This window comes from Pogona vitticeps, chromosome 2 (genome assembly GCF_051106095.1).
Source record: "Pogona vitticeps strain Pit_001003342236 chromosome 2, PviZW2.1, whole genome shotgun sequence".
Lineage (NCBI taxonomy): Eukaryota > Metazoa > Chordata > Lepidosauria > Squamata > Agamidae > Pogona > Pogona vitticeps.
The window spans coordinates 162,189,179-162,211,927 of NC_135784.1; the positions used below are offsets into that span (position 1 = coordinate 162,189,179).

General features: G+C 39.9%; 1 protein-coding gene across 1 annotated transcript; it reads left to right on the forward strand.

Annotated features, from left to right (window-relative positions):
• The first annotated feature begins 2,067 nt into the window (after nucleotides 1–2,067).
• Nucleotides 2,068–19,832, forward strand: LOC110091365 (17-beta-hydroxysteroid dehydrogenase type 6). Its single transcript, XM_072991039.2, has 6 exons — nucleotides 2,068–3,665; nucleotides 5,091–5,159; nucleotides 7,859–8,180; nucleotides 11,433–11,691; nucleotides 13,276–13,433; nucleotides 18,118–19,832. The coding sequence occupies exons 3-6, from the start codon at nucleotides 7,868–7,870 to the stop codon at nucleotides 18,333–18,335; spliced, it is 948 nt and encodes a 315-aa protein (XP_072847140.2). The 5' UTR covers nucleotides 2,068–3,665; nucleotides 5,091–5,159; nucleotides 7,859–7,867; the 3' UTR covers nucleotides 18,336–19,832.
• Nucleotides 19,833–22,749: the final 2,917 nt, after the last annotated feature.

The window sequence follows — 22,749 nt, forward strand, 5'->3', positions numbered from 1 at the left end:
CTCCTGCCCTATTCTTGGCTCCTCCCTCTTGAGCTTCTGTGATGGACAGGCAGGAATGACGTCACCTGTTGGCATTTCGCGACAATCATTTACTAACAATGAGGATTGAAAGTGTCCTAAATGCTTTCCCTTGGAAGATATGGGCACAAAATCCAGTGGGTAAAATTCAGTGGGGATAACTCAAACTTGACATGTCAATGGACTAGTAAAACTGGCCACTCAGGTTCACTCTCAAGTACCTCAAAGGCAGCTGCTTCGTAGTGATCATCAGTGACTGAAACTTCTCCTAGTTAGGGAACGAAGTGTTGCATTCTTAGGATCTATTTGATATAACTGTTATAACTGGATGGAAGTGACAGAGTTTCAGCACAGTTCTGTTCTGAACAAGGATTTTTTGAATATCAGTCTTTTCTGTGTAAAGAGTACATTTTCCTTTTTTTCAAAAAAACTTGTATTTTCCCCCATGCAGGAAGGAAGCAGTACAGGGATTAATAAGTAATAATTATTACCTGTCAAATCAATTGAAATTGATAGTGACCCTTTCTGGGGTTTCCTAGCCAGATAATACTTAATTATGGTTTACCTTTCCCTTCTGTGGGATTGTGCAGTTTCTCCAGGCTACAGTGGTTGGCTCTTCTCTCAGAAGGCGCAGTAGGGAAGCAAACCCGTAACCTCTGATTTAGAAGTCAGATTATCAGATTCACTGAGCTATCCAGCCAGCATCACGGTCTGAAGAAAGCCTTTAAAAACAAAGAAAAATGATCATGCAAATAATCTGAATTAAGATTTGTGTACTACAGTATTAACAAAATCTTCCAGCTGAAATTATTTTGTGTAAACAGATCGGCAAAATCTATAACATACTGAAAGGTCTGAGCAATATGATCAACATCTTCCCCCTTGATAGGTACAGTATTACATAATAATGACTTGGTCCTTGGGGGCTGTAAATGATAAGCCCCTGTTAGGATTCGTTACCCTGTCTGATTAAGATTTTCCCCACACAGCTACTTATTGTGTACACAGGATAGGGGCTGAAATGCAAGGAAGAAAAGCACCACGGGTGGGTTGTTTTGAGGAGGCAAAGCAAGATAAGTTATCAACTCCACTATTGTCTCTGCCTGGTTTTCAGCTTGCATGTCGATCTAAAGAAACCTCCAGTTTATGAATGTGGGATATTGTGCTTCTGTACTCACAATTCAAAAGGCCAGGAAAGAGACAGGAAGGGCAAGGCAGGTGTGTGTGTGTTTCTGTTTGCTTTTCTCTTAAAGAACCAGATTTTCTCTTGTCACTGCTGCTCTGCATACCCCATTTAAAAAGCTAAGCCGAGCACACACACAACCTGGCATTGGTGGGTTTGGTTTTTCAAAGGCAGCCTCTCCCTGCTGCCTTTGGATATTAAACACTTCAATGGAGCTGAGGATGTGTTCAATTTGCCTATATCAAGAAGCGGCTGTCTTAATAAGCTACCAGGATACTGGCAAACTGAAAGAGGGAGGCTTCTTTCTGTCTGTTCCCAGTGATCAGATGAGCTGGAAATAAGCCAAAGTAGAGAGATATTACTTGGATCAAAAAAAATAAGAAGCACCTTGACAGGATCCAGAAAGTTGCAGGTACAAAAGCTCTGGAGATGAGCTGGATTCCTTTGCAAAAATGTTATCTGACTGCTGTCTTTAAGAGCACACCAGTGTGTCCCCACACCAGCCTGCCCCTGTACTGATTCAAACAGCAGGCTATGTGCTTGTCTGATCACACACTTAGATCAGTTGTAGTTTTAGAGAAGGTAGCCATGTTAGTCTGCGCAAGTATTATCAGGCATAATTCGAAGAAAATAAACAAAAACAAAACAAAAAAGAGAAAAATGTGTGGCATCTTGAAGACTATTGCATTTTAATGTCAGTTTTTTGGGCACATACACTTCATCAGACACATGGAAACAGAATGAAATAATGGATGAAATATCAGTTTCACAAGTAGAAAATTCTAAATACTCATTGGCCGTCGGAGGGTTGGGTGTATAGTATATCTCACGTGCAGTAATTTATGGCCTATGTTTGTTTTAGGGTTCTGTTGTAAACATTCTTCCAGGAGACAGAAAGACACCAAGCCTGAACAAAGATGGGGTGAGAGAGAAGGGACAGAGAGGGGGTTGAAGACATGGTGTTGCAACCTTACCCTGGAACAATCTATGAAACAGGTGCATTTTCTAGACACCACTGGCTGGTAAGGTAAGATATTGTTTCCTGCTTTTAAAAAACTGTTCTGGGTGTTTTTGCAGAGTGATTTTGAGCTGGGGGGATTTATATTTCTGTGCTATCATGATTCTTGTGGGGGGGGGGGTTGTTTGTTGGTTGGGTTTTTTCCCATTTCCAATGGTTCTTGGGAGATTTTGTTGCTTTTTGGAGTGTTTTTCCCCATTTCCAATGGGTCTTGGGGGGTTGTTTGTTTGGTTTATCCTCCATTTCTGATGGGTCTTGAGGGATTTGGTTGCTTTTGGGGGGTCCCCATTTCTGATGGGTCTTGTGAAGTTTGTTTCTTGGCTCTACCTCCCCATTTCCGATGGGTCCTGCATGCTTCCCTTGCTTTTTCCTTTGTTTTCTTTGCACTTCCAACCTGCCCCCTTTGTTCTCTGTGCATTTCTGATCTGCTCCGTTTGTTTTCTGTGCATTTCCAACAGGTCTTGCACACTTGATTGCTCTCCCCGTTCACTTGGAAAGGATTAATCATGTTTCCAATGAGTCTTGCAGTGAATTTTTTGGTGATTTTTTTCTTCGGCTGGAATGAATTAATTGCATTTCAATGCATTCCTATGGGAAACTGTGCTTCGTTTTACGACCATTTCGATTAACATCCATCTTCTGGAACAGATTATAGTCGTAAGTCGAGGCACCGCTGTATAATAGTTAGTCCTTAAAGGTGCCACATGTTTTTCTCTTTTTGTTTTGTTTTGTTTCTTTTGATTTTGCCTGATACATCTTAGATCAGTATCAGAGGTCCTGGTGGCCTGTTAATCTGAAAGGATAATTCGAAGAAAGTGAGAGAAGTAAAATAGTGCCGTTTGCCTGAACTTTCCAGCTGGCTAGACAGCCAAAGGAATATTAAGACACATTGAAATAACTAAGGAATATCAGGATGATGCCCTGGGGCCGGGATTGTCATCCTATCACTCACTGCTCATCTTCTTAAAAGTAATGTTATGAAGTTTGGAATGCTGGTCCAGTTTTGTCCAGGAGGGTTCCCTGCAACCAGGTGATTTTCTGACTCAAAGTACAGCAGCCTCCCTTCCCTTTAAGGTGTAAATTACAGCAAGAAAAACTGACCAAGAGGGGAGAGGAAGCTGTGGTTTCTCTATGACCACTTCGATTGGACAGTAATTATTCACTTTATCACCAACAGGTCAGTTCCTGACAGCCAGCTTTCACTGCAAAAGCATGTTTTACTTAACTGGTAAATTAGGTTACAGGCATAATCCTTCGTAAGAATTTGCGTGATGGAGCCAAGGGGGGAACCTTTGTTTGTTTTGTGATTTGGGCATCAAGCTAAAATTCATCAGACAAATTCTCTCTCCCTTCATTTCTTTCTGTCCTCCTTCTCTGCTTCTCATCCAATTGTTAAAAGGCGCAGCTGGAGAACATTGGCAATCTTAAAAGCGGAAGGACAATCAAGTAAGCTGTACTTTGTGCTAATTTAGAACTTTCATGTTTTATGAGAAATGTCTCAATCCAGAAATGGCATTGATTAACGAGGAGGTTGAACATGTCCTAAACAACTTCACTTGGAAGAGAAGGGCCTAAAATCTGGTGGACATAATTGAAAAGAGGCATAAAATAGGTTTTTTTAAAAAAAAAAAAAAAGCAGCTCAGTGGGGATAACTGAAATCTGACATCTTATTAAGCTGACTAGTAAAACTGGCCAGCCAGGTTTGCTCTCACCCACCTCAAAGGCAGCTGGTTTGTGGTGATCATCTGTGAGTGAAACCTTTCATGGAAGGAAAAGAAGTGTTGCACTCAAATGATATATTTGATGTAACCATTAGCACTGGGTGGAAGTGGCAGAGTTTCAGCACAGCTCTGTTGTGAACAAAGACTTTTTGAATATCTGTGTAAACACTGTATTTTCTTTTTAACTGTATTCCCCCCCCCATGCAGGAAGCTGTAGAGAGATTAATAAAAAATAATTACATGCTATCAAAACAATCCCGGGTGACGTTGACCCTTACTAGGCTTTTCTATTGAGAGAATACTTGGACATAGTCTGTCTTTCCTTTCCATGGGAATGTGCAGTTGCTCCAAGTTACAGAGGATCACTTTTCCCTTGGGAGGCACTGTGGGTAATCAAACGTCTAACCTCTGGCTCTACAGTCAGATGCAAAATTCACTGAGCTCCCCAGCTAGCACCATGGACTGAAGAAAGTTTTTGAAGTCAAAGAAAATGACCACACAAGCACAGTAAGGCCCCTTATCCACTGGGGATCAATTCCAGGGGCCTCCGGTGGATGCTGAAAAACAATGAACACTATTTTTAATAGTGCACACTATCTATAGTATGGTCTCTGGTTTTGTCTTGTGGCCAGTTCTGGTACTGAAATCGTGGAAATCTGTTTCCTCTAGTGCAGTGGTCCCCAACTGTTTTTGAAGCGCAGACCGGTTTAGCATGGGGGGGCACCCATGCATGCATGCATGTGGGGGGCCCATGCGTGAGTCCATGCATGAGCAGGGCATGTGTGCGTCCATGAGTGTAGGTGGGAGGGGCATGCATGGGGGGCATGCATGCAGGGAGCGGGCTATCTCTCTCCCCGGCCCGGTCCTGCCAAGGCTATGGCCCAGTACTGACCTGTGGACTGGGGGTTGGGGATGCTGGCTCTAGTGAACATTAAATATAGCGTGGCCTCTGGCTCCCTCTAGTGACCTGGTCTGGTAAGTTCATCATTAAAAATATATAATTTTGGGATTTTTCTTTTCATATTTTCAATATTTTCAGGCCATGAATAAGTGAATCAGTGGATACTGATTATGTGGCAATGAAGGTGCTACTGTAGTCTGGATTAAGATGTGTGTGCTACAGTATTGCAATTATGACTTTTTTTTTAGTAGATCAGCAAAATCTTGTAAGAATCAGGATGGTCTGAGAAGTGTGATCAACACCCCGCCCTTCAATAGGTACAGTATTACATGATAATGTCAGGTCTTGCTCTTTGTTTAACATATTCCTTGTGATAGCTGAGCTTGGTTTTCTATGGATGATTCTAAAGCTGCCCGAACCAACCCTTAACCACATGCGTATTTATTCTGCTTAACTGCTTTTCCTTCACTCACAACAGGAGTTGAGAGAATCTGTTTTCTTGACACAGAAAATATTTTAATAAGGAAAATTCAAAATGATCACACAATGTATTTGGGTGGGTGGCACTAAAAGGCCTCCATCTGGAAACATTTCAATAAATAGGGAAGTGCTGTTAGTGGTATAAAATGATCTGCAAGGCTGAAGCAGAAGTAGATTGATTTCTAATAATCTAATGATCAACCAGAAAAATCTAAAAAAGGGCAAGCCAAGTGATTTTATCCAAAGACCGTGTTCTCTGTAGAAAAGCAAGGGCCTTGGATCCATTGTTTAATTTTTTTTATTAAATAAACTACAATATAAACATAAAATACATAAATCAAAATACAAATTGACTGTGTTCCCCACCACCATAATCAGGACCTCTTGCAGTAATCCTCTTCTTCCTCCATCTATATTCTTCTTCTTCTGTTATTGACCTCTTCTCCAGAACTGCATTGATTCCGGATTTGGAGCTTTCCCTTTTCCTCTTATTAGCACATATTCAATAGATCTGCCCCATATATCATAAAATTTATTCTTTTTCATCTCTCCTTTCTTAACCTTTAAATTACAAGTTAGCTTATCGTTTATAGCAATGTTCCATATTTCATTATACCATTCTTCCATTTGAAATTCAGATTTTGATTTCCAATTCCTAGCTATTATTAATCTGGCTACTGTTAATAAATTGGTAACCAACTCTCTAATCATTATATCATATTCCATATCTCAAATATTGATAACAAAGCTATCTCAGGATTAAATTCTATATCATTTCAACATATGTCATTTAATTCTTTAAAGATTAGTTTCCAAAATCTTTGTACTTTTCCACATTCCCACCACATATGAAAGTATGTACCAATTTCCTTCTCACATTTCCAACAGACATTCAGATAACCAGCATTAATTTTATTCAATTTTATCGGTGTCAAATACCATCTTAAACCAAATCTGAATATTTTTTCTTTTATTCTCACTGACATAAATCATAAAACCCTCATTTTCCACATCTTCATCCATTCTTCATAATTTATTTCTTTTCCTAAGTCTTGTTCTCACACTAACTTAAATCCTTCATTCTTGGTCTCTTCTTCTAGATCTAGCAGGAATCTATGAATTTTACTCACTGAACCCTTTACTGAATCAATATCTTCATATGATAATAGAAATTGTTCATATTTTATATATTCTCTACCTTTGCTATACTTCTTTACCCATTCATTAGTCTATCTTTCTAACTGCATATAATTCAACCATAAGATATTGTTTTGAAGGATTTGTTTCAGTTGATCTTTCAATCTCATCTTATCCAACCAGTCTTTTAATCTAATCACTTTTTTAGAAAAATAATTCTACATAAACTTTCATATTAGCAGGAAAATTCTCTATTTTAGTGACTAATCCTAATGGAGAGTTAAACGGACATAAACTATTTTTATGCTTGTACCATACGTTTAACATAGTCTTAAAAATTATTAATTTTACTTATTTTATGTTTTTAATTATACCAAATAGATGTTTTTCAATATCAACCTGTAGCTCTGATGATTCCATTTTCCACCAAATTAACCTTTCTATATAATTTCCCCAATAAACCTCAACTGATATTTTTATATTAAAAAATCTAATTTTTAATATTTGGTATGCCTATAACTCCTTTTGTTGTTGTTTTGTACCAATACTTATTATTTATTTTGACTTTCTTCCCTTCATAACAATATTTATTGATCATTCCTTGCCAAAGGATAAAATCATCTTCTATTAACTGTACTGGTAATATTCTAAATAAAAAATTAATTTTTGGTAGAATCTTCGTTTTTATCAGCACAATCCTTCCAAACCAAGAAAGTTTTAAGTTAGAATATTCCTGTAATTTCTTTTTAATATCTCTTTTTAATTTATTATAATTATGGTCATTTATTTTTGGGGGTATCTTTTACTAAATCTATAACAAATATTTAACAGATTTACATATCTTAAAATCATATTTATCAACAAACTTTTCTTGTTCTAGTTTATTATGACAAAACATTATTTCAGATTTTTGCCAATTTACACGTAATCTACTTATAATTCCAAATTTTTCTAAATGAATTTTAATTCTTTCTATACATTCTAGTGGATTTTTCACTGACAATAGGGAATCATCAGCAAATGTTAATCTTTATTTTATTATTTTCACCCATACCATCAATTAAATCATTCCTTATTGCATTTGCTAACAAATGGCCTTGGGTCCATTGATCTCAATAAACCTCCATTGGAACTGGCTCACTTTGTTACTTATTACTGACAGATGCTCCAATGACAACAGATACAGGACCTTTAAGCCAGTGGTCCCCAACCTTGGGCCTCCAGATGTTCTTGGACTTCAACTCCCAGAAATCCTGTCCAACAGAGGTGGTGGTGAAGGCTTCTGGGAGTTGTAGTCCAAGAACATTTGGAGGCTCAAGGTTGGGGACCACTGCTTTAAGCCATGCATGGCTACAACTCAAAGCTAATGCTCTCCCGTTCTGATTTGTCTTCTTCACAGATCTTAGCCATGTGGCTCTACCTGGTTGCCCTCTTGGGGCTTTACTTCCTTCACCGATGGTACCGGGAGAGACAGACTGTGGAGAACCTGACAGAGAAACATGTCTTCATCACTGGCTGTGACTCTGGCTTTGGGAACCAGCTTGCCAGGCAGCTGGATGCCCAGGGGATGTGGGTGCTGGCCGCCTGTCACTCCCAGAAAGGGGCAGAGGAGCTGCAGAAGTTCACCTCGGGGCGACTCAAAACCACCATTTTGGAGGTCACCAGCACGGAGAGTGTTGCCGCAGCAACAGAGTGGGTGAAAAGATGTGTTGGAAGCAAAGGTGACAGATTCCCTTAACAGTTTTTACTCAAGCAACATGATTAGTTTACCTCAGATACAAATTTACTTGACATTAATCAAAGCACACTTGCTGCAGCAGCCTTTGAGCTGCCTCAGGTAGTGTTCATAGAGACTGGGTGTGGCCTAAGTCCCTCAAGTTTTATCTCTTCTTTCCCATGCTCCCCTTTGAAACTGGGGCATTTGCCACAACAAACTTGCTCCTCATCTCCCTCTGGCTTCACACCAGTATGAATTGACCACAGAGGAATTATACTTTGTAAGTTCCTCCAGCGTTATCTTCCCTGTTGTTGTTTAGTCATTAAGTTGTGTCCAACTCTTCGTGACCCCATGGACCAGAGCACGCCAGGCCCTCCTGTCTTCCACTGCCTCCCGGAGTTTGGTCAAATTCATGTTGGTAGCTTCGATGACACTGTCCAACCATCTCGTCCTCTGCCATCCTCCTCTTGCCTTCACACTTTCCCAGCATCAGGGTCTTTTCCAGGGAGATTTCTCTTCTCATGAGATGGCCAAAGTACTGAAGCCTCAGCTTCAGGATCTGTCCTTCCAGTGAGCACTCAGGCTTGATTTCATTTAGAACTGATAGGTTTGTTCTCCTTGCAGTCCAGGGGATTCTCAAGAGCCTCCTCCAGCACCACAATTCAAAGGCATCAATTCTTCGGCGGTCTGCTTTCTTTATGGTCCAGCTCTCACTTCCATACATCACAGCAGGAAAAACCATAGCTTTGACTATTTGGACTTTTGTTGGCAAGGTGATGTCTCTGCTTTTTAAGATGCTGTCAAGATTTGTCATTGCTTTCTTCCCAAGAAGCAGGCGTCTTTTAATTTCGTGGCTGCTGTCTCCATCTGCAGTGATCATGGAGCCCAGGAAGATAAAAATCTGTCACTGCCTCTATGTCTTCCCCTTCTATTTGCCAGGAGGTGATGGGACCCATGGCCATGACCTTAGTTTTTTGATGTTGAGCTTCAGACCATTTTTTGCGCTCTCCCCTTTTACCCTCCTTAAGAGGTTCTTTAATTCCTCCTCACTTTCTGCCATCAGAGTAGTATCAACTGCATATCTGAGGTTGTTGATATTTCTTCCAGCAGTCTTAATTCCAGCTTCGGATTCATCCAGTCCTGCCTTTCATATGATGTATTCTGCATATAAGTTAAATAAGCAGGGAGACAATATACAGCCTTATCGTACTCCTTTCCCAATTTTTAACCAATCAGTTGTTCCATATCCAGTTCTAACTGTCGCTTCCTGTCACACATATAGGTTTCTCAGGAGATAGATAAGGTGGTCAGGCACTCCCATTTCTTTAAGAACTTGCCATAGTTTGCTGTAGTCCACACAGTCAAAGGCTTTTGCATAGTCAATGAAGCAGAAGTAGATGTTTTTCTGGAACTCTCTGGCTTTCTCCATAATCCAGTGCATGTTAGCAATTTGATCTCTAGTTCCTCTGCCCCTTCGGAATCCAGCTTGTACTTCTGGGAGTTCTCGGTCCACATACTGCTGAAGCCTACCTTGGAGGATTTTGAGCATAACCTTGCTAGCATGTGAAATGAGTGCAATTGTATGGTAGTTGGAGCATTCTTTGGCACTGCCTTTCTTTGGGATTGGGATGTAGACTGATTTTTTCCAATCCTCTGGTCACTGCTGTGTTTTCCAAACTTGCTGGCTTATTGAGTGCAGCACCTTAATAGTGTCATCGTTTAAGATTTTAAATAGTTCCATTGGAATGCCATCACCTCCACTGGCCTTGTTGTTAGCCAGGCTTTCTAAGGCCCATTTGACTTCACTCTCCAGGATGTCTGGCTCAAGATCAGCAACCACACTATCTGGGTTGTCTGGGATATCCAGATATTTCTGGTATAATTCCTCGGTGTTCTTGCCACCTGTTCTTGATGTCTTCTGCTTCTGTTAAGTCCCTACCATTCTTGTCCTTTATCATGTCCATCTTTGCACAAAATGTTCCTTTAATAGCTCAAATATTCTTGAACATATCTCTGGTTTTACCCATTCTATTATTTTCCTCTATATCTTTGCACTGTTTATTTAAGAAGGCCCTCTTGTCTCTCCTTGCTATTCTTTGGAAGTCTGCATTCGATTTTCAGTAACTTTCCCTATCTCCCTTGCATTTTGTTTCCCTTCTCTTCTCTGCTATTTGTAAGGCCTCGTTGGACAGCCACTTTGTTTTCTTGCATTTCCTTTTGTTTGGGATGGTTTTTGTTGTTGCCTCCTGTACAATGTTACGAGCCTCTATCCAAAGTTCTTCAGGCACTCTGTCCACCAAATCTAGTTCCTTAAATCTGTTCTTCACTTCCACTGTGTATTCATAAGAGATTTGGTTTAGATTATACCTGACTAGCCCAGTGGTTTTTCCTACTTTCTTCAGTTTAAGCTTGAATTTTGCTATGAGAAGCTGATGATCAGAGCCACAATCAGCTCCAGATCTTGTTTTTGCTGACTGTATAGAGCTTCTCCATCTTTGGCTGCAGAGAACATACCATAATCAATCTGGTTTCGGCATTGCCCATCTGGTGATGTCCATGTGTAGAGTCACCTTTTGTGTTGTTGGTAAAGCGTGTTTGTGATGACCAGCTTGTTCTCTTGACAAAACTCTATTAACCTTTGCCATGCTTCGTTTTGAACTCCAAGGCCAAACTTTCCTGTAATTCCTTTTATCTCTTGACTCCCTACTTTAGCATTCCAATCCCCTATAATGAGAAGAACATCTTTCTTTGGTGTCAGTTCTAGAAGGTGTAAGTCTTTATAGAATTGTTCAATTTCTGTCTCCTCAGCATCGGTGGTTGGTGTATAAACTTGGGTTACTGTGATGTTGAAAGGTCTATCTTCCCTACCAGATGTTATATGAGATGTGCAAAGGAAAGGAGGGCTTTTTCAAAATTTGGAAATGCTTAGCAGAAAAATTTGAAAAATTGTGTGTCTGACATTTGGCATACTATGTATTCTCTTTGTGACTCACTACCCTGGCAAGTTTCATGGTTATGTATGAACTACTGTGATGCCTGGTTATAACCATTTTAATTGCTCTGTTCAAGTGAAAAGAATCCATGGATCTTAGAAATTCCACATCATGGTTCTGATGTGAGGTCTAGGCCAGGTCCTGATCCAAAGTTCCATACTAACATCCAAAACAACTTGGGAGATTGCTTCAAACTCTTAAGATGTGTGGGAACCACAAGAGAGAAGTATAACTCTAAATATGTAAATTATTTCCTGATACAGGTCTCTGGGGCTTAGTCAACAACGCTGGTATTGGTGTTCCCATAAGTCCCAATGAATGGCTGACCAAGGAGGACTTTGAAAAAGTGATACTTGTCAACCTCTTGGGAGTGATTGATGTAACACTGCACCTGCTGCCCCTGTTGAGAAGAGCCAGAGGGAGGGTGGTCAACGTGGCCAGTGTGATGGGGAGACTGGCATCCTTGGGAGGAGGTTACTGCCCATCCAAGTATGGTGTGGAAGCCTTCTCTGACAGCCTTAGGTAAAATGCTTGCTGTTCTCTGTTGCTTGGTTCATTGGCATAGTCCCCAACCCAATGCCTGGTTAAAGATATAGGCCCATATGTCTTGAAGTACAGTGTTTTAACAATAGATTCTTGGAACAATGTCCACTAGGGATGTGCCATTACTTCTGTTTTGAAGTCTAGAGAAACATACCATACCCATGAAGCATTGCAGCGGGAAATGAACACCTAGAATTCACAACAGGTATGTGCCACAACATTTGACTGTCCTGATGCATCACCTCCCTGCTAGGCAAGAGTTTCCAGTCAGGAGAGTATATGGAAAAATATAATGATTTTCAATTAGCAAAAATGTTAGAGAAGGGCACATTTTATCTCTTTCTCTGATTAATCTTTATATGGAATATATCATATTAAATGCTGGATTAGACACATATAAAGGACAAGTGAAAACTGGTGTAAAAACCTAAGTAATTTCAGATATGAACCAAATTACTGGGTGAAACTAGCAATAACTTGAAGCAACAGCTGATGAAGGTTAAAAGGAAAAAGGAGAGGATTACACCTGAATTGTAAGATAACAAAAAGAATGACTAGAGAAGAATTCTGTAAGATTAAGGTTGACCATGAAGAAATAAAAGCTGTTGAAGGTTTTCCATACCTTGCTTTAATACACAATTAAAAGGAGACTCTAGCCAAGAAATAAGAAGAATATATGAGCTCTTGAACAACAGCTATGAAGAAATTCAAGAAGTTCTTGAGAGTACAGAGAGGAAGCAGTAGGAATGCAGTAGGAAAACAGGAAGGCCCAATATTTGATAGACAAACTCAATAAAATAATATGCATGTGGTATATTTTTGACATTGAATGACTCACTGATAGTGCAGAAATTTCATGAAATGCTCTAACACAGTGTTCTTGGACTACAACTCCCAGAAGCCTTCATCACCACCTCTGCTAGCCATGATTTCTGGGAGTTGAAGTCTAAGAACATCTGGAGGCCCAAGGTTGGGGACCGCTGCTCTAACATAATTACACAATAAAAGAGCCTCCTTGGGTGCTAAGATCATCAGAAGAGACCTTTATGTAATACGGTTTATAATCATATGGTACTCACATGATTACAAATAAATGTAACCATTTCCAGCTGCCCAGATGAAGCCTGGCTGTTTCAGCCACCAGGCTTTGCTTCCACCACTCCTCTGGGTGGACTTCTAGGACGAAGTCATAGCTTTCCGGTAGTAGTGACGTTGGCTGCTGCATCCTAAATCACAGCGGAAGACAGGCCACTGCCACTGAGTAGATGCTCCAATGCCCAGCTGATGGGCAGTGAAACTCGGCTGTTGCAGTGACCTGTCTTCAATCTAGGATGCATCTGCCAACTTTGCTGTTCGGAAACTGTGTTATGGACCCAGGACCCAGCCCAGAGGAGAGGCACCGCACTTCTGGATGCAGTAGCCTGGCTTCACTGCCCATCAGCTGTCCAGTGGAGCACCTTCTCAGAAGTAGCAACTAAGCAGAGCATTCCCAAAGAGAATATTTGTTATCTACATTATGTTGTCATTTTTATAACTTTGGCTCTCCTTTTCCTTCTAACTCAGGCGTGAGCTCATCCCCTTCGGAGTCCACGTCAGCATTATTGAGCCTGGTGCTTTTGCCACACCCATCGCCCAAAATGTAACTGAGAGTTTCAAGGCCGCATGGAGCCGGGCACCTCCTGATACCAGGGAAGCCTATGGGCAGCTGTACTTTGAGGAATGTGAGTTAAGTTCCTGAAAACCCTCTTGCAAACCATGTATAAACTGTGTGGCAAACGGAAAGGAGAAGAATTGTCCAAATCAAAGTATCAGGGCTCTGGACGAAGCAATCAGGATCAAGAAGCTACAAAAGAAATTATTTTTACCCTTTTTTTTTTTATATAAAAAACAGAAGAGTAACATGAAACATACAATTGCAAATAGAAAAGAAAGTGGTTTTCACTGATTGAGCTGCACTGGTTGCCAGTTGTTTATGGTGTTGGTTTTAACCTTTAAAGGCTTGCTGCCTGGTTAGCTATGGAAGTGCAGGCCTGTCTCATTGTTAACACACACACACCCAATTGTTAGGATCTTCAAAAGAGGCCCTCTTAGGACTACCAACAGTTTCAGAGGGCTTCCTTCTGTGTGGCTCCCAGATTGTGGAAGGCACTCCATTCAACAAAAGCTGCCTTTGGTTCCACTACGACTGATTTTGTTGTTGTTTAGTCATTTAGTCGTGCCTGACTCTTCGTGGCCACATGGAAGAGAGCACGCCAGGCCCTCCTCCCTTCCACTGCCTCCTGGAGTTGGGTCAGATTCATGTTGGTCACTTCGATGACACTGTCCAGCCATCTCGTCCTCTGTCGTCCCCGTCTCCTCTTGCCCTCACACTTTCCCAACATCAGAGTCTTTCCCAGGGAGTCTTCTCTTCTCATGAGGTGGCCAAAGTATTGGAGCCTCAGCTTCAGGATCTGTCCTTCCAGTGAGCGCTCAGGGTTGATTTCCTTCAAAATGGATAGGTTTGTTCTCCTTGCAGTCCAAGGGGCTCTCAAGAACCTCCTCCAGCACCACAATTCAAAAGCATCAATTATTCGACAGTCAGCCTTCTTTATGGTCCAGCTCTTACGTCCGTACATCACTACAGAAAAAACCATAGCTTTGACTATTCAGAAAAACACATTGCTTTTGACTCAAGTATGATGTTTAACCTGCCCTGCAGTCTTGTTTTTAATTGAGCACTTAGTTGATGTTAATGGCTTTTTGTAGAAGAGATGGTTCAAATTAATTTTATTGCTGTATTGTTAGATTTAGTTGTACTTGTCTTTATTCTTTGACATAGACTGTAACCTATAGTATGCACTAGTGATGGGATTTAAATATAATTCATAGCATACACTCAAAACAATATTAATAACAACAATGAAATAATTGAAATAGTGAACGGTTTTGTATAGTTTGGTTCAGTCATCAATCCAAAGGGGGACTGCAACCAGGAACTCAGACTCAGAAGGGCAACAATAGAGATTAGAAAACACTGTCAAGTATAAAGATGCGTCACTGGAGAACAAGAACAAGATCATCCACACTTTTGTATCCCCGATCACCATGTATGGGTGTTTGGGGATACAAATAGAAAGATTTCTTTCTGTCATAAAATATTGATTTATTTGACATGTGGGGCTGGAGGACATATATACTGAGTTTCCCCGACAATAAGACAGGGTCTTATATTAATTTTTGCTCCAAAACGCAGTAGGGCTTATTTTCAGGGGATGTTTTCTTTTTCATGTACAACAATCTACAGTCATTCAAATACAGTCACATCTTCTTCTGGTTGCTGCACAATGATGGAAGGTGGAGTTTCACTTAAGTAGGGCTTACTTTTGGGGTAGGGCTTATTTTCGGAGACCATTACATCTTTCATACTACTTCATATGAACAAAATCTTCCATCTCCTTTTATCCATCCCCCAAATCCTTCCAAAAATATATATATTCATTGGCCATTTTCCCCTTTACCTTTACACAATATAGCTTTTATAAATTCTTCCCATATTTCATTAAATCTATTTATCTTTATCCCTCTTTTTTAAACTTAATTTTTGAAATCAATTTATCACTGATTGCTATATTCCATACTTCATTATACCATTGTTGTAGCTGAAAATCCCAATTCTGCTTCCAATTTTTTGCTATAAGATATTGAGCCACTGTTATCCTATTCAATACCATGTCTTTTTTATTCTTTTTGGTATTCTTTATCTCACAATTTATACTGACAGGAACAATGCTATTTTTTGTACTATTTTAATATTAACTTCCAATAGTTCTATAATTTTTTCAAAAACTTTGGCCCATATTTTTTGTATAACTTCACAATTCCACCACAAATATAAATATGTTCCAACCTGGAAATCTATGTTTTCAAATCCATATTTTGAGTCCAGCCATAGAATCGTTCCCAGTTTTTGAATCCTTTTTGAGATGACATTTCATTTAGTGCTTCTGTTAGTACATCTATCTCCGCCACTTCCAGTATCTTTTCTGTCAGCTCCTCTAGGGATGGTATTTCTGTTTGCTTCAAACATTTCCCATGCAATATCCTAGCTGCAGTAATTACATGTATTATCAAATATCTCATTTCTTTATCTACAGTCTCAGGCATGATATTCAATAAAAACAATTTCAGTTTAAAGGTTATAACACAATATATAATTTTTTGTAACATTTCATGTATTGATCTGCAGTAATTTCTTGCTTCCGTACATGTCCATCACATATAATAAAATACCCTTCTACATTTTACATTTCCAACATTTGTTGAAGACATTTTCATACATTTTAGAAAGTTTAGCTGGAGTCATATGCCATCTATAAAACATATTTTATATTTTTCTTTGAAATTTACTGATTGTGCCCTCCTAATTTTTTATTTTCTAATAGATGTTGTTGATATATTCTTTTCATATGAGTTTCTTGGAGGCAGATAATATCCAATTTTAATTTCTACAATTGTTGCCAAATTCTTTTAAGTTTTTTGGATGAGGGACGTGGTGGCATTGCGAGTTAAACCGCAGAAGCCTCTGTGCTGTAAGGTCTGTAGATCTTCAGCTGTAAGATTGAATCCACGTGACGGAGTGAGCGCCCGTCGCTTGTCCCAGCTCCCGCCAACCTAGCGGTTCGAAAGCATGCAAATGCGAGTAGATAAATAGGGACCACCTCGGTGGGAAGGTAACAGCGTTCCGTGTCTAAGTCGCACTGGCCATGTGACCACAGAAGATTGTCTCCGGACAAACGCTGGCTCTATGGAAACAGGGATGAGTACCGCCCCCTAGGGTCAAACACGACTGGACAAAAATTGTCATGGGGAACCTTTACCTTTACCTAAGCCATTTACGTCAACTGAAAATATTTTGAACTGTTTTTTATTCATTTGATCTATCTTTATTATTAAGATTTTCTCTCCTCTTCTTGGATCCTCTTGTTTCCATGGTGGGCTTTCCTTTGGTGCTTCCCATTTTGTCTTCTAGCTTAGATGCTGAACATCCTTCTGAATTTGATTCTGATGGTCTACTTGATTGCTCCTCTTCCTGTTTCTCATGTGCCTTTTTCTCTTCTTTCCTACCCAGCCATTTTCCCTTTTCCCCACATAAAGTCTTCTGCCCTCATTGCTGAATTATTAACTGCAGTGTAGTTCTTCAAGGTGAAAAAATATGTATACTAAGAAAAGTGCATAGTAGATTGCATATTTGTGAAACAATGCTAAAAACAGATTATATACAAAAAGAAGCAAGTAATGTGCAGAGCCGTCCATATATTCAGAGAAATTAGCACAAAATGTGTGTACATTTTCCTGAAATTAAAACAAATTCTCAGTATTCCAGATGAAGATTGAGAATACTGGCAAAATTTAGGATAAACTGAATTTGAGCTTAGAAAAATTAGAAATGGAGAAAACCCAGAAAGGATAGATCCATTCATATTTATTTCTAATTCTACCTGATACATCTATTTCCAGGGCCATCTAGCAAGGACAGGGAAGAAGTTTATTCTGTTCATGTTTGACCAGAATTTTCTAGAATCCATAATTTTTTTTTCATAAAGTTGACATTCAGGAAGATTCAAACATGAGAGAAAGCAAAACTGACAGATTCATGAATAGAGGTAGAGGCTGGAGAACTTAGCTCTTCAGTCTGTGGATTCTGATGATGCTGTTTTCAAATATGCTTCTGAGGTTGAATAAGGGTTGCTGTCTTTCATTTTTAACAGGCTCCTGATCTTTAGTATCTTCAAGCTACAACAAAAGCATCTTCGTACTGGACATGGATCACAATTTCACTTGATTAGTTTCTGCGAAAGAAATCAACCTTCTCAAAATATTTCCGGAATTATCTTGAGATTTAAGCAAAGGTTTAAAAGATAAAAACTGAGAAATTTTATTCTTCCCTCCATCAAGTAATTAAATAATATCATGATATGATGGAAAACTTTGTCCGGAAATGGCAAGGCCTCTCCTTATAACCAGAAAAGGTAGCTCAGGGAGAGAGAGCATGCACACTCCCTAGATCTTCTCAACTACAACAGCCACTTCCCTGAATGCATCATTTCAGGGGTTCAGTCTCTTGTTTGAAAGTTCTGTCCTGAGCACAGAACCTGATCCAAAATGGCAGCTGTGCAGAGACTGCTTTAGACATGCACCATTTCCAAAGTACGAGGGGCAGGTGTTCCTCAGAAGTTCATCCACTCAGTATTTTCAGTTTATTGCCCTAGCTCAGCCTTCTCCAATCTGGAACTCTCCAGCTGGATGCAGACTTCCATTTTGGAAAGGGGCAATTCAAAGGATGCAGGGTTACCTAGCCCCAGTTTAAAGGGTGTCTTTTTAGGGAGCAGTTCTAACTTTTCTGTGCTTCATATTTTTCATATTCAGTCTACAGATTACTCCAGAAACTACCGACTGTAACTTCCAACAACCTCCGCCTGGTGACTGACCAAATTGAGCATGCCCTGACTTCCTGCCACCCTCGCACTCGTTACTCTGCAGGCTGGGACGCAAAGCTTTTCTACCTCCCTCTCTCTTACCTGCCGACCTCTCTGGCAGACTATTTTCTTACCCGCTTTCAGCCAAGGCCAGCACAGGCAGTTTAGACCATCTCTCGGAAACAGCACAATTGTCAAAACAAGCCAGCAATCTACATGCATGAAGACAAACCTCCTATTACCATTTGTCATATCTTAAGAAGATGTGGACTTGCTTATTAAGCACCTCTAAGGAAAGTTGGATTGTTTTTTGTTGAATCCAATAAGTATTTGGCTAACACAGTTTAAACAGCCGTCCTGTATTGAGTTCTCTAAGCAAGGACTGTTGGACTCCATAAGGCTGACTCTGAGGTAATAATGTAGAGGCTTACACTGACAGACACATTTCTGCCCTGTTTAGTACTTACCTGCTGCAAGGAAAGATTTCAGTGGCTCAATAATTAAAGTAGGTCCCGTCAGTTATATCAGACCTCACTGGGAGGCACTCTGTATGATTTCAAATACAAGCAATGTTTCATGTCCAGAGCTGTTCGTAACTCAAAATGTTTGTAGGTCAGGGCATCCATAAGTCAAGGCACCACTGTACAGTGGTGCCCCACATAGCGAGGTTAATCCGTTCCAGATTAACCTTCGCTATGGGAAAACATTGTTAAGTGGAACGGGGAAACCCATTCCAAATGGGCCCAAAACTCACTGTTCTCCAATGTTTTCCCATGTTCCGGCGGCCATTTTGGGTGTCCCGGCGGCCATTTTTGGTGTTCCAGTGGCCATTTTGGGTGTCCCGGTGGCCATTTTGGGTGTCTGGCGGCCATTTTGGAACCGCCGAACACCTGTTCCCCCATCGTAATGCGAGCATGCCCTCGCATTAGCAAAGGGGAAATCCGCATCGCAATGCGGATTCATTGTTCAACGGTGCGCTCGTTATGCGAGGCACCACTGTACTTTTTTTATAGCTGACAGATGTTTTCTAGGTTCATCATAGCTGACAATATTCCAGTAAAGGGTTAATACCAGAATGAAATCAGGTAATCGTACACAAGCATTTGAAATTTTCAAGTGATTATCTAAAGTGCATGTATTGTCTCTTTCTTGTAATCATTCCAGGCAACTCAAAAAATTGTATTTTTTCTAAGCTTTATTTATATTGTTTCTAGATTCCATAGGCAGAACATGAAATCCAAATGTATTAAAAACATGTAATTTTTGAGAAGTCGAACATTACTTAAAATTCATATTTGTCACTTATAAATGGATGAAAGTCTTGAAATTTACATTATAGGCAAAGGTCCAACATATAGAAACAAAATACAAGCAAATAGTATAAACAATGTTTAAAACTAGATTCTTAAAAATATAGGCGCTTATAGTGCATAAAGGCTGAGAATGTCTAAAATACTTCATTAAAAGAAAACATGCTCTTAAAAGTTGTTAGAAGCCTTAAAAGCCTTCTTATAAAAGCATAGAAAAATATCAAAGTTTTTAAAAAATGAATATATAAAACAAAAAGCAGTATTTAGCTCCAAGCAGATTAAGATAAACCTAAAATCAATACACACTATCCTCACCCAGTTTTAGCCAAATCAAAATAAAAACCTATGTAACTATTGTTGATATTCTGGTGCCTTCTTTCTGTTTACGATATGCACCCTGTTATTTTGTGTATAGCTGCTCTTCTTCTCATAGCAATGTGAGAAACAATGGATGTTTTTATACAGGCATACATTGGCTTATGAAATTAATGCATTTTCCAGGACTTTTCGTAATGCAAAAAAATTCACAAACCAAAATGTGGTTTCCCATAGGAATGCATGCAAAGGGATTGTGCTATAAACCTCCAAGCGCAATGCAAACTTGCTTCATATTGTTGAAAAACATTGTAAACCGACGCATTATTTTCAATGGATTTTTGTTCATAAACCAAAAATTATGTTAACTGAGGTGTTCGTAAACTGAGGTACCACTGTAATCTAATTTTTGTTCATTTAACTTGCTGAGAAGAATAAGCTTTTGCTAACGATAATCACTACCCAGTGGTGATTGTCTGCTGATTAGTAGACATTCCTTATATCTTACTGCTAAACAGCAACAAGCTTTTACCTTTTCTACTATTGCTTATAAGCAAAAAAACAAAAAACAAAAAATAATCTGATGTCTCACCTGCCTAGAAGAAAAACAAAATGTATTTACACCAATTACCCATCAGATGTCAGTATTTCCATATGTCTTTACAGATTGGAAAGCAAAATGAAAAAGGAGATTGCCAAAGACACGCTTGACGGATTGAATTGTAGTAAACAATGTTTTCATGACACAAAGTCTACAAGTACTATACTTTTAGGTCTATTTCCTATAATGGTTTTAATTCTGAAATAGTCAACGTAGGAAACCTTGACAGGTTCTAGCTCAGAAGATGATGCATTGGTCGTTAAATCACAGGACAGTCCTTCCTGTTCATGCTTATGTAGAAGTATATCCCACTGGGCACCATCAGACACAACGTTGCCCTCTCCCATAGCACATTGGTTTAAGGTTCTGACTGCAGAGCCAGAGGTTGGGAGTTGGATTCTCCACCGTGCCTCCAGGGAGAAGAGCCATCTTGTGTGACCTTGAGCAAAGTGCGCAAGCCCCGGGCACACATCGAAGAAGGGAATGGTAAAGTGGTCCGGTGGGCCAGATAGGCGGGATATAAATCAAATAAATAAATAAATAAATAAATAAATAAATAAATAAATAAATAAATAAATAAATAAATAAATAAATAAAATGACTTCTGAGTACTTTAGGTGGCAAAGGAATCGATGGGGGCCAGTATCTTCCACACAGCCCCCTTTCAAGAACCCCCTTTCAACAGACCACTGTTTGGACTACTGTTCATATAGTTTTATGCAAACCAAATTACGACAGCCACTCATATTTTTACCTAGATCAATCCCTCTTGCCCCTTTAAATATCCTGCTTTTTTCTGGCACAGTTCTAGGGTATGTATATACATTATATTAATGATTCAGTTCAATTCTAATTATCCTGCTGTGCAGCCTGTGCTGATGGTTGTTTCATATCCAAATGGAACTGTGAGTGGCGTTAACTGAGAAGGCAACCCTGTGAGACATTCGGTGGGTTCTGGCATTAAAAAGGAAGTGGAAGAAATCCCCTCCTCTATTTTCATCTTTTTTAAAAAAAAAATTACCTAACTGATACAACATAATTCTAATACTATCTTAGGTTGACGCATTATCATTTCAATAGGCCACTTACTTTTTTTTAACTAAAAAAGGGGGAAGTTGCTTTGCCCACTGAATGATGGCTGTGAGAAAAGGCAAAGAAGGGCTATGTCAACTCCATGGGCTCTCCTCTACATGCCAGTGGAGCCTCAGCAGAGCGCTGGTTGAGGAGAAAGGTGGGAACAATGGAGGACTGCTTCATGTCCCTCCCCACAACCATTTCTCCTATGTTCCCCCCCATTCGGTGCTGTCTGTGTCTGCTGCTGCCTCTTTGCTCATGAGTAAACCGGGTAAACTTACAAACGAATGAAATGGACAAACCTGCTCACAAGTAAAATGGAAATCAAAAAACCCTTCTCACAGTGTGAGCAGAAGGATGGCTCAAATGAGAAATAAAATAGATCGCATAGAATAATATTTGAAGCATGAACCAGAGCATTCCAAATTCCCCTGTCTAGACAGTCCTTAAAAATATTTGGGTGTGTGGGTTCCCAAGCTCTAAGCTCTCAAGACTTTTTCAGTAGCCTAGACTTTGACATCATCTGCCTCTACCGCCACTCCACTTCAATTCTTCAACAAACCTCCAGATTACAAATATGAGATACAGTATTGTGCTTCTGTATTCACAATTCAAACAGCCAGTAAATGGTCCAATATTGCTGCACAATATCATGTTCACGTTGCCAGTAGGAAAAAGGATGCCAAGGTTTACATAGCAAAGGGTAGCCTAAATGTTGACAACACCAATGGCAGCAGTCAAGATGGTCTACAATGACCTCTCTGCCACTATGCCAAGTCATAATGGTGGGGAAGCTTTGCCCTCCCACCCGGAAAGGTGGCATCATGGCTGAATGATGCCGCTTCCAATGGGAGGAGGGACGCAGGCTTGTTAAGCCTCCGTCATCCTTGCTCAGCCTCTTTGCTGTTTTTCCTGGCCATCCCTCCCACCTGCCTTAATTTAAGAATGAGATTAGCTGGTTGCCTATTGGAGCCAGATGGGAATTTTTGGCTTGCATCCTTTATTGGCTGCAGGATGCCAGTGTGTTTTCACTCACCCCATTCTTAACTGATGGATGAGGTTATAAAGTAAACTTGTGGAATAGTTGAAGACAATTGGTTGCAGCGGTGGGTAAGTGTGAAGACAGAAATGGGGTGAGTTCACGGTTAGCACGTGATGAGACTATTATGCTATCTCTCTGTCAGATAGAGCCATTCAGGCATCTGAGGAGAGGTGGTTCCATATAGGGGAACCTCACGAACAGCAGCCCACTTAGGGTCACGAGACTCGGTGGCCTGGGAAG